Raw genomic sequence first — 12,823 nt, 5'->3', positions numbered from 1 at the left:
ATTCACTGTCTCTCCCCCCCCCCCCCCACAATTAAACCCCAAAAGCTTGTTATTCTAGCTTGGTCCTTGCATCTGTTAAATACCTTTATTATGGTATGCTAATTTGCTACTTACCGTCTACCTATATATATGGACTGGTAACTTCTATTTCAGAGTATCTGAAGAAGTTTGTTTGCACACAAAAGCTTATACCTTGAATAAAACTTCGTTGATTTTAAAGGTGCCACTGGACTTAAACTTTGTTTTGGGACTGGTGAGGATGGGGATTGCTGAGGACATGTTTAATATGCATATTATTTTTTTAAAGTAAATGTAGTTCAGTGCTGAAGGACGATTTACAAAAAAACTCCAACCCTATTTAAATATGAAGCTGACCTGGGAACAGATTAGTTTCCCTTAGCTCTCATGCCCTGCTGTGACAACATAACTCATGCCAGCCTGTAGAGTGCAGAGTTATATTATGTGATGTTTACTGGCTGGATGTAATTCAATTTAGATCTGTCCAGCACATGGCTTTGTTGCTTTGGGGAAGAATTCCTGAACCAGCCCATGGGGAAGTCAAGCATTTGACTCACTTCAATTGCTAGGGAATATGAGCCAAGTCTGCAGCTGTAGCTGGTTGTGCTTGATAATTAGTGTGTCAGCCATGAAAGGCTTTTTTCCACTGTGACATGGTTAGTGGAAGAGAAGCTACAACATCAGAGTTGAAGGTCCTCATATTTCACTCAGTATCTTTCCTCATGACTTGAATAGACTCTTTACAATTCTGTCTTTGCAGTGAAGGGACCATGGAAGGGTCAAGGAAAAGCATTCCAAGGAGGAATTTGTGAAGATGGCAGTGGCAGTGTAGTGGAAGGGTCTGGAAAGTATTTTAGCACTAGCAATAGAGTCAAACAAACCAAATAATAATAATAAACAGGGGAAAGGGATTAAAATGAGACTTTCTAGGGGATTAGCATGCTGTATAACTTTTTTAAAAATGAATTCTACTAGCCAACAACGAGTGCTTCAGGAAAAAAGCATTTTCTCTTAGTTCTTGAACTGGCAGAACAACCCTCCCAAGATTTTTTTGTACTCCTTCTCTGCTCATCTTTCTGTCCAGTTGCTTTCAAGTATGTAATAAAATACGAGCAAATTTTCATTACAAATGCTTTCTGAGATTGCAGTATCATACCCAGGAGGACAGCAGCAGTAACCTTGATCTTAGAGCTTCTTAACAATCAGCTCAGGGGACAGTTCAGTTGGAAAATGAGAGCCTATTAAAATACATATTTTTGTTAATTAAATTATTTTTTGTTAATCAAACCTACCATCCCCTCTGAAAACATCAGTTTCCCTAAAGATTCTTGAAAATAACATCTATTGAATAATTACTCAAGTCTACTTTGTGTCCTTTCTGACCCATGTATTTCAGTCAGATGGATAGGTTGATATAAGAGTTTCTGCTCTATCAAAGCATTTCTTAGCATTTCTTCTCAGGTTCTGAGCTGTAATAAATTTTAGGTGGTGGAGTATTTCCATTTCAAATAGTTCCTATGGATGGGTTCTTTTGAATCTTTGTACTATAAATGAGTCGCCCTCCTCAGAGGGAGGAAGTCTTTCTCTGATGGAGCAATGTTTCATTGCTGGCTCATGGCTCCTCACATAGCAGCTGGGATGCAACCAAATGATGGCAGATATGACTAGCAACTTAATCCACTAATGTCTCTATAGGTATAATTATATCTATTGGATGTTGTAGCATTTATTTTTCTCTACAACTATTCCTCACATTGACACAATAGACATTTTTTTATATTTGTTTCTCCACAGTACCTGTAATAGCAGGAAGTCTTCTCCACATAAAGGATATTTACACATGTATCTGATTATGTATGTAGAAGATGCCTTGGTAATGCCAGCAAGTTCATCCCTTCTCAGGCATCAGAACTGTGTTAGAGCTCTGAGGACATCTAGGCAGTCCATCCAAATTGCATCTGTTGATGGTTTGGCTGAAGCAAGGTGGTAATAGCAGGGAGACTCTGATTGAAGGGAATTCTTGTTTTCTCCCGTGCCTGCTGGGCCTTCTGAACTTACATGACAGAGTCTGAGTAGGAGTAGAAAGCAGTCAGCTAGAACTAGGGTTGCCAACATCCAGGTGACACCTAAAGATCCCCTGCTATTGCAGTTGATCTCCAGATGGCTGAGATCAGTTCCACTAGAGAAAATGGCTGCTTTGGAGGATGGATTCTGTGGCATTTTGCCCTCTCCAGCTGTACTCAGAAATCTTCAGGTATTTCTCAACGTAGTACTGGCTAGCTTCTGCTTCTTTACAGTTCCTGGCCAATAAGTCAAGGAAATTCTGTGTTTTGGAAGTGGAAGCCATGCAACTGAGCCCCCATGTAACTTTTGGAAGCCATGTAACTGAGCCCCCATACTCATTCTGTTTAGGGTCAGGAAGCGAACAACATTAAGCTTAAATTCTGTGCCTCAAAACCATTGGTTTTGTTTTGCATTAGAAAATTGCTCTACCAAGCTTTTGCACATTTCCAAACAGGATTCTTTCTCTGTCTTGCCTCTGAAATTGCAGTGCTTCTTCCAGGGTTTCCACATGACATAATCATCTGGTCATCCCTTTCCAGGTTTCCTTGGTGCCACTCTGCAGTTTTCCAACCTGCTTTGATAAAATCTTTGCTATAAAATATCTTTCCCAAAGTGAGTTTAAGGAATATTTGGAAGAGAAGTTGCAGATTTCTGCCCCTCCTTGCCCATATCTAGAGCCATTTCCTTTCTTGCCTACCATTTCTATACTTATGCACACACATACCATGAGCTGGCCTTTTGCCATTTTTTAAGAAAATTATAAGGAGTAGCTGTTTCACTATGGTGTCTGTGAACTATAAAAGGGGTAGTCCCTGTGCAGGCACTAGGTTGTTACTGACCCATGGAGTGATGTTACATAGCCATATACAAACTCTGTATCACTGAATATGATGATCTCTGCAGTGACACAGAAGTTGAATGGGGAGTTACCTTGAATAGAAGCATTATTTATCTTAGGTACAATGGCAATTTCAGACTCAGAATTTTTCTAATATGTTCTTGCTCTCTGTTTACAGCTCAAATGAATATGTTCCCCTGCCCTGAAGGCCTCTCACTACCCCATCTCTTCCTAATTTGTTTCTCTTCCAATTGTTTCTTTTTTCCCTCCCTGACTTAATAACAGGACTCTCAAAAGCAGGAAAATTTCCTCCTTTGTCAATTTGACATACATTCTTATATTTGAAAACATCCTTTTTTATTTGTTCAGCTCACTCCTCTCTATTTTTATGCTGTATATTGAAGCAGATGCAAATTTATCTTTTTCTTTGTCTGATTCCTCTGAGTGCTTTTTAAAATGCTAATATCACTTGAGCAACAATAGTACTTTCAAGATGGCTTGTAGAGGTATTATCCCATTCCCAACTGATGAAAGCATGGGTCTGGCTGTTAAACAGTTCATCCTGAGAGGAAGACCGAGTGAAATGCTAAGTTAAACAGACCAATGAGACTTTTATTTCTAGCAAACTACCAGCATTTATAATGTGGCCAAGTATATGAGAGTAAAGGAATGCATCAGTGCACAGTGAAATTCAAATTAGCTGTTCTGCAACCAGAATATTATTCATGTGCGCCACCAGTGATTGATATGGCAAGAGGAGGGAGCTCCTGAGCTTAGTGAGTAATGTGACAGTGTGGGATGATTTGATTTATCTAGCTAGTATGAATCTTCTTCGTGGTCTCTGTGCTTCACACTCATGGGACAGAGTGCCTGTGCCGATCCCCGAATCAGTACCTAAAAAGCCCGGGATTTTTTCACGCTCGGCACCAGCGGGCATGCACAGGCATCCCAATACGCGTGCTCGCCGGAGCCAGCGCGAGGATCCCTCCAGTTCCTTTCTGACTGCTGCGCTGAGAGGATCTCCTTTCTTGTCCCCGGTCGGTAAAGTAATCTTTGGATTGTTTCTCCTAGTTGTATATAGCACATTTGTTGTTTTCTTAGTGTGGTTAGATAGCAAGTTGTTAAGGTAGTTAGCGTTATTTAAAAAAAAAAACTTGTTGGACTTTGCCCTTCGGGGCTCTGTTTTCCCCCTTTTCCCCCCTCAGAATTCCTCTGTGTGGGTTTTTTTGGGCGTCTATGGAAAGGCGTTGGGTTTTTTTTTTAAGAGGTACCATTTCTGTGGGGAAAAGATTGCACCTCCCGACGGTCACTCCCTCTGTCTCCTTTCTTTTGGGCGAGGGACACCGCATTGATTCCTGTCTGCACTGCCTGAGCTTCAGTGGTTGTATCATCCTCATCCAAGGCACGTAAGACTCACTCCTCCCCACCAGACAAGGAGGGCAAGAAGCTGGACAACGTGGGGAGAAAATTTTATTTTGCTGGAGCATTGGGGGTAAAGGTATCTAACTATGCTGCGTGCATGGCTAGATACCAATACTCTGTGTGGGAACAACTCACCCTCCTCCTGTCTTCCCTGAGTGAGGAGAAGAGGTCTGCTGCTAGGAAGCTGCAGAAGGAAGGCTTTGCTGTAGCCAAGCAACAACTGGCTGCAGCAAAGCACATGGTGGATGAGTCATCAAAACCCATCACATCTGCTGTCTGCCTTAACCGCCACTCCTGGCTCAGATCGACAGCTCTTCAGCAGGACACTAGGGCCTTCGTTGAAGATCTACCCTTCAAGGGCGAAGGTCTCTTTAGCTCTACCACTGACAATGTCCTCCAGGAGATGGACAAGAACATAAAGACCTCGAGGAACCTGGGTGTCCCGGCTTCTTCTAGGGCTGCTAAACCGAAACAGTGGCATAAACCCTTGTCCAAGAAGCCATACCAAAAATTCTCCCCAGAACAACAGTGGAGATCTCGTTCCTCCCAACCTGAGAGTAGGTCTCCATACAGGGGAAACAACAGAAACCGCTACGCTTCAGCTCAGACCACTGGCAAGTCTAAGGGTGCTCGCCCACAAAAGCAGGGCCCTTGACTTTCTGGGAGCACGCGTCACCGTCCCTATTTCATCAACCATCCGCCTTCATCCATTTCTTTCCGCCTGGGAGTCCATCTCTACAGACAGGTGGGCTCTTCGCAGAAGGCTACAAAATAGACTTCGTTCAGGTTCCGAATCATTCTGTGATTATCACCACACCCCCTTCCCCACCTCTGCTGGCAGAAGTGAGCAACCTCCTACAGAAACAAGCCATAGAACGGGGCCCAGTAGAGGCCAGAAAGGGAGGTTTCTACTCTCGTTATTTCCTGGTTCCCAAACGGGATGGGGGACTGAGACCAATCATGGACCTTTGGAATCTGAACAAGTTTATCATGTACCAAAAATTCAGAATGTCCACATTGCAGACAATTCTTCCCCTCATCAATCAAGGGGATTGGATGGCGATATTGGATCTCAAGGATGCCTACTTCCACGTCAGCATCCATCCTGCGTACAGGCATTTCCTTCGGTTTGCAGTAGGTTCCCACCACTTCCAGTTCAAAGCCCTTCCGTTCAGTCTGTCCACTTCACCTCGGGTGCACCAAGATGATGAGTGTTGTGGGCGCACATCTCCGGCTTCAAGGGATAGTCGACTTTCCATACTTTGACGATTGGCTCCTTGTGGCAGAGTCGAAAGAAAATCTGTCCAGCCATATTACCACCACTCTTCGTCGTCTTCACACCTGCAGGTCAACATGGAAAAATCTCATCTTACTCCATCAAGGACAGTTCAGTTCATAGGAGCTTTGCTGGACACAAATCTTCACTGCACCTTTCTGCCTCAGCAGAGAGCAATGGACATCATCAATCTTGTCAATCTTTTACAGAGTCGGAAATGGGGCACGGCGCAACAGCTGCAGTGGATGCTGGGGCTGATGGCGGCGACTACAAGCATGCTGTTGTTTGCGAAATTGAGGATGAGAGGCCTTCAATTGTGGTTTCTCAGGCAATTTTGTCCTTTACGGGACTCACCTCGCAAGAGGTTCATAATCCCACCTTTGACTCTCAGGACCCTGAAGTGGTGGAAATCCAGGGACAACATTTGTCAGGGAGCTCCCTTCCACCTACCTGCGACAACAGTGACGATCACCACAGATGCGTCTTTGTGGGGATGGGGTGCTCACATGGACTCTGTGTGTGTGGGGGGGGGGGCCCTTGGCCTTCTCAATTGACTCACTGTCATATAAATTACCTGGAACTGTTGGCAGTACATTTTGCCCTTTGGTCTTTCTGCCCCATGGTGGCGAAGAAGGTTGTTGCCCTGTTAACAGACAACACTACTGCCCTGTGTTATATCAACAGGCAGGGCGGGACAGCTCTGTGCACTAGCACTGGAACTGTGGTCGGAGTGCCTGGAGCACGACATCTCTGTGAAGTCTGCGCACCTCCCAGGGGTGCTCAATCTGCAGGTGGACTCGTTGAGCAGGGGTGCAGCATTCCTGCATGAGTGGGAGATACAGTGGCGCTTCCTTCAACCTGTATTTCAGCTCGGGGGATACCCTCGGGTGGATGTGTTTGCCACAGCCAGGAACTGGAAGTGTCCTCTGTTTTGTTACAGAGGGGGCATGGATCCAGAGTCGTTGGGAGACGGTCTGTTGTTTCCGTGGGAAGGTCAGTTCCTATATCTGTTTCTACCTCTGCCACTGCTGACAAGAGTTGTCAACAAAATTGCAAGAGAGAGGCCATGCTGCATCCTAGTGACACCGTGGTGGCCTCATCAAAACTGGTTCCCGATCTTGCTTCAACTAGCGAGGGGGGTTTTCTACCAGTTTCCAGCGGAACTGGACCTTCTGTTGGCTCAGGACGGTCATGTATTCCATCACAACGTGCCTCACCTGAAGCTGACAGCGTGGTTCATCGACCCTGTGAGTTCTCCAGCAGAGTCCAACACGTCTTCCTAAACAGCAGGAAGTTGTCTTCCCGTGCTTCCTATGACAGGAAGTGGCGGACGTTTCTTCAGTTTTTAGTGGATCCTGCAGTGGGACTATCGGTGATTTTTTAATTTTTGTTATCTCTGGTGGATGCTGGCCTTGCCTTTTCGTCGGTTAAAGTTTATTTGGCAGCAATATCTGCGTTCCATGAGTCAGTTGAGGGGCATTCAGTTTTTGCACACCCTCATTCTAAGAGGTTTTTGAAGAGTCTGCTCAGGTTGCATTCTCTATCGAGGTCACCCCCACAGCTGTGGGACTTGACTTTAGTTTTGGACAGGTTGACCTGGCGTCCCTTCAAGCCAATGGCCACATGTTCTTTACAGCTTCTATCTTGGAAGACTGCTTTTTTGGTAGCAATCACATCGGCACGCCGTGCAGGGGAGCTCATGGCTATGCGTTGTGACTACCCATATCTAGCTTTTCAGGAGTCTGGAGTGTCGTTAGCTTCTGATATTTCTTTTCTTCCCAAGGTGGTTTCCCAGTTTCACCTTAAGTTAGAAGTTTGGTTGCCCACATTTTATCCTACACCTTCTTCGGATGAGGAACGTAGGTGGCATGCTTTGGACGTTAAGTGTGCCTTATTGTTTTATTTGAGTCGCTCCAGGAGTTTTCGTAAGGACCAGCATCTTTTTGTTTCTTATGCTGCTCCTAAGTTGGGTTCCAGAATTTGGTCTCAGCAGCTTTCAAAGTGGCTCACTGAGACTATTAAACTATGCTACTTGTTGGCAAAGAAGCCGTTGCCTGGGCCCATTCGTGGACATTCTACAAGAGCGATGGCGACGTCAGTGGCGTTCCTGAAAGGCGTTTCCCTGACGGACATTTGCAAGGCTGCCACCTGGTCCTCTCCGCATGCTTTCATGAAGCACTACGCTTTGGATGTGCATGCTCAGCAGAGGACTCATCTGGGAGCTGCGGTGCTGCAAGCTGTTTCTTCTGGTTGAAGAAGAAGAAGATATTGGATTTATATCCCGCCCTCCACTCCGAAGAGTCTCAGAGCGGCTCACAATCTCCTTTACCTTCCTCCCCCACAACAAACACCCTATGAGGTGGGTGAGGCTGGAGAGGGCTCTCACAGCAGCTGCCCTTTCAAGGACAACTTCTGCCAGAGCTATGGCTGACCCAAGGCCATTCCAGCAGGTGCAAGTGGAGGAGTGGGGAATCAAACCCGGTTCTCCCAGATAAGAGTCCGCACACTTAACCACTACACCAAACTGGTTCTCCTAGTTCGAAGATGGTTGACCATCTTCCCGCCTCCAGGTATGCCTTGCTTGCTAATTTCCCATGAGTGTGAAGCACAGAGACCACAAAGAAGATAGACAGGTTGCTTACCTGTAGCTGTAGATCTTCGAGTGGTCATCTGTGCATTCACAGTATCCGCCCTCCTTCCCCACTGTTGATGGTCTCCCTCTAGTAGGGGCTTCCAGCGGTCAGGAAGGAACTGGCGGGATCCTCGCACTGGCTCCGGTGAGCATGCGTATTGAGACGCCTGCGCATGCCCGCTGGTGCCGAGCGTGAAAAAATCCCGGGCTTTTTAGGTACCGATTCGGGGATCAGCGCAGGCGCTCTATCCCATGAGTGTGAATGCACAGATGACCACTCGAAGATCTACAGTTACAGGTAAGCAACCTGCCTTTATCCCCCTTAGAGTAGACTAACTATCAGGAAATAATCAGTTTGATAATGAACATTTTGCCCAGCCTCTTTGCTTCTCTGCATTGCCACATCATGCTGTGATTGAAAGCACCAGCCCTCATCTCCATTCTTCTGTGTAAAATGGTACTAGAAAATGAATCCCAGCTCTGTTAGTAAACAAAGAAGAAGGGGAGTTAATGTTTTTTTTGTTTTCTTTCTTTCTTCAGCAAGAGAAGCCCAAACTTCTGGAACCTTTGGATTATGAAACAGTCATTGCAGAAATTGAGAAGAATATTGAGAATGACCATCTCAAAGACCTCATCTTGTTCCCTGATGATGACTTTTCTGTAAGTTCTAGATATCTTTAGATAAACACAAGGCTTATCCAAATCCATGTTGCCAACACACCCCACAATCATTCCTATTGTATGATTAAAATGGTCTACCTTCAGTGACTAAGGGATCCTGATGGATTCAAGATTGCTCTCTGTGATTTGGACATGCTTATATGGTGACAGAAGCTTGTTATACAAAACTTCTCAGGGAAATTGGCAAGATTATTCCACAGTGTCATATCCCATCCACATGATGAAACTTGGCCCTGCAGTTTACTATAAAGCTGGGTGCCTTGAAGAAGGTGGGGAGGTGGGCATATTGGTGGGAGACTCGGTGAAGCCAAACAGCTAGTTTTAAAGCCTATGTGGTAGTGGTAGTGACAAAAAAAAAATGTTACGTTATTGCTATTGCTATTGCATCATCTATATATCATCCGGCACACTTTATTTTTTTTATTTATTTTTGTCTAAGTTATTTATAGTCCACTTCTTTCACTGGGTTTCAAGATGAATTACACAGAATGAGTCAATAAAATCAACCGGATGAGACATTCAATAAAGAATACAATAGGATTAGGGTTGTAAAACCAACCAGAAATCTAAAACCAGAATAGAAACAAAGCACATAAGTATTAGGAAGAAATAGGATCTGACTTTCAGCAAGTTAAACACAGTAGTATATAGACCACAGGCCCTAATAATTTATTCATGAAACTTTTTGTACCATGCAACCATATTACATGTGTAGAAAAGCCCTCTTGAACAATTCAGTTTTGCATAGTTTGCAGAAAGTCAGGAGAGTGAAAGTTTTCCTGACCTTCTCAGGCTGACCATTTGATAAGGCAGGACTACAACAGAGAGTGTTGGCCAGTGTTCCCTCTAAGCTGAGTTAGTGTGAGCTAGCTCACAGTTTTTTAGCCTCCTGCTCACACGTTGTTTTGGCTCCAAAGCAAGCTAGTTTATGCAGGACCTCACAACTTCAATGACAGTAGCTCATGAAGTAGAATTTTTGCTCACAAGACGCCACAGCTTAGAGGGAATACTGGTGTTGGCTATCTCATACAAAACCCTTCATGACCTTGGCCCCTCATATCTGTGAGACCACTTCTCCCCCTATGCTCTAGCATAATAGCATTACTCATGAGAGCAGGCTTTCTGTTCAAAACCCAGTAACTGGTAGACACCCAATGGAATGATTGCAGAATGGTAGTAATATTCTTGCTCCATCTAGCTCCCAATAATAGCCAGGCCACAGCAATCTGCACCAACTTGAGTTTCCAAGCTGATTTTGAGGAGAGACCAATGTACAGTGCATTGCAGTAGTCTAGTCTTGATGTTACTGTGACATGGATCCAATTGACCAGATCAGCTGCATCAAAGTAGGCAGCTATTTTACAGGCTAGGCTGAGTTGGAAGAAAGACTTTTTTGCAGCTGCATTAATTTGCAGTAATTTTAGGTATTCATTTACTCCAATGGTGGAATCCCACAGTGTACAGAAATTGTCTATAGCCTATAATGTGTTTGTGTGGGTTTTTTCTAATAAAATTCAGTTCAATCCCATCTTAGCCACCAGTTATATACTCGATCAGGTAACTGAACTGTCTGCTGCACCATCTAATCTGTTTACTAATATCTTTGATTTGGTGTCCCTGAATGATGATGATAGTATCTTAGGTGTTGTGAAGGCTGCCTCTTGTAGTCTTGGTCTCTGTTCATCCTGGCTAATAATATTGTGCTTATAAAGATTATTAATAGTTCATTGTCTTTGGGGTTATTCCTAAATTGTTGAAGGAGGCAATTTTTTCATCCTCTGTTGAAGGAACCCTTGTTAGATTAAAAGTGATGGCTAATTACAGACTAGTGGCAAACTTACCTTTTTGGAGGGACAGTGATTGAGAGAGTGGTGGAAAAGTAGATACTGGATGACACAGTTGGATGCAGGGATGAAAGTAACTTAAATTTGTTATTGTCCTGTCTCCCTCTGATTGTTGAAGCAGAAGATGACAACTTTGTCATAGGAAAAATATTACCAATTTGAGCTGACAAAACAATTTGGTCATCATTATCTAGAAGGTGGTAAGAATTGTATTTTGGTGGGATAAAAAGCTATGTTACTTTTACATCGTGTTTATTCTAATCATCAGGGCTTTTTTTGTAGCAAGAACTCCTTTGCATATTAGACCCCACACCACTGATGTAGGCAATCCTTCTGGAGCTTACAGTAGGCCCTGTACTAAGAGCCCTGTAAGCTCTTGGAGAATTGACTACATCAGGTGTGTGTGGTCTAATATGCAACGGAGTTCCTGCTACAAAAAAACCCTGCTCATCATGATACAGCTGAGTTTGTTTAGCTGTAAATGAGTATGTGACCTCGTAGGTTGTAGATGCCAAAGTTGACCCTTCACTTCCTGATGTGCAGCAAACTTTAGAAACTGGTGGTCTTTAATTGTGGCAACCATGTAGCCCCCAAAAGCCCTTCAGACATTCTTTTGTTTAAATCAAGAGATCGCAGGGTAGCAGACAGGTCTCTTTCTAGAAAGATAATCTGTTTTAAAGAAATAGAAGTTCCTTTGCAAATATTGCTGGAGCACCCAAGTCATTAATGTTACTGTTCTTCATTGTTACACTGGGAAAGGGTCTAACTATCATTGCTCAGTTGATCCACGTGATCCACCATGAAGACATAAAAGTGCTGGAGACCCACAAGGCTCACAGGGGTGATCTCAACCTCTCTTCCAATTCACCAGACTGCTCCTGTGGAAGCTCAGGCTTGTACTGCTCCTTACCTCCTGCCTCCAATGCTACTGCCTTGTCAGCAGGGGAGGGGCAGGAATAACTCCTGCATCCCCTTCCTATGCCTCCCTGCCTTCAGTGTTGCCACCTCTAGTGTCACTGCTGTGACTAGAACTAGGGGAGGAGCATCACCATTTCAGCCGTGAGGGGAATTGAAGGGGTCCTGCGCCTCTGGGGAGAGCATTGCCATTTCAGTGATAGGGAGGGCTGGCAGATCCTTCACTACTGACCCTGCCCATCTCCATTTTTGCTACCTCAGTGGCTGGGAGGGGGGTGGAGGGTAGTTTTGACTCCTTCTCTCCTGCCCTTCTCTTTCTTGTTCACCCTCTTTTTCTGGAGAACAGTTGTATGCACTTGCTAAGACAACTTTTTTCTGTTTTGAGGTTTCTTGTAACCCTTTTGGTTTTAGGATATTTTGTAGAAACATCTTTTGTGTATACATGGTCCCCAGCCACAGATCTAAGTATCCATAGATGGGACCGTGTTGACTATTTGATATATACATAAGAAAACAAATAATGACCTATGGAGAATACATCTGAAGCTAGGTAAAGTGGTATGCTCATGTTGACTGCTTTGACTGTAAGAATGAATTTCAGAGGAAGAAAGTCCCAGTGTCTCCCATCACATTACTGAGCCATATAAAGGGAAAGGGAGTTAAGAGGCTAAGACCCCGTATTGTCTGAGCATTCTGTCCACTGAGCTTCTTCATCTATTGGTAAAAAATTAATAATCTTCAAACATGTAAACCTGGTTTAATCTCTACTAACAGTAAATATATCATTTTATAACATCATGAAGAATAGAAATGTTTTTTTTTTTAAAAAAAAAAACCTTACTGCACATCAAGCAAATATCTAGAGAGGCTGTATATACATGCCTAAATAAATAGCTAAATCTATGTTTGTGTTTATAACCACCTTTTGAAGATCATTTCTTTTTTAAGTGAAGATCATTTCCTTTCTGACATCTGACAGTACTCCATAGATGCCACATCCAATGCCCAGCTTTTTTCAGGCCATTTCACCTTAGCAGTTAGGAAGCAGCATTGCACTACTGAACAGGAAGTATTTTTGTGGCTTGATAGTCTGAGCAGAGCTAATTCTCAGAAGGGAAGTTCTTTGTAACTTT

At 43.9% G+C, this 12,823-nt stretch overlaps 1 protein-coding gene across 8 annotated transcripts in view; it reads left to right on the top strand.

The window, feature by feature from the left end:
* DOCK10 (dedicator of cytokinesis 10) overlaps positions 1-12,823 on the top strand; it is a 272,423-nt gene that overhangs the window by 124,092 nt on the left and 135,508 nt on the right. For all 8 annotated transcript variants that reach the window (XM_060242210.1, XM_060242208.1, XM_060242205.1 and 5 more), the window contains exon 2: positions 8,791-8,910. In XM_060242210.1, the coding sequence (XP_060098193.1) occupies positions 8,791-8,910 (120 nt within the window). The remainder of the gene's footprint in view (positions 1-8,790; positions 8,911-12,823) is intronic.

This window comes from Heteronotia binoei, chromosome 6 (assembly GCF_032191835.1).
Source record: "Heteronotia binoei isolate CCM8104 ecotype False Entrance Well chromosome 6, APGP_CSIRO_Hbin_v1, whole genome shotgun sequence".
NCBI lineage: Eukaryota > Metazoa > Chordata > Lepidosauria > Squamata > Gekkonidae > Heteronotia > Heteronotia binoei.
The sequence above is the reverse complement of the archived record's forward strand: the minus strand, read 5'-3'. Positions and strand labels throughout refer to the sequence as shown.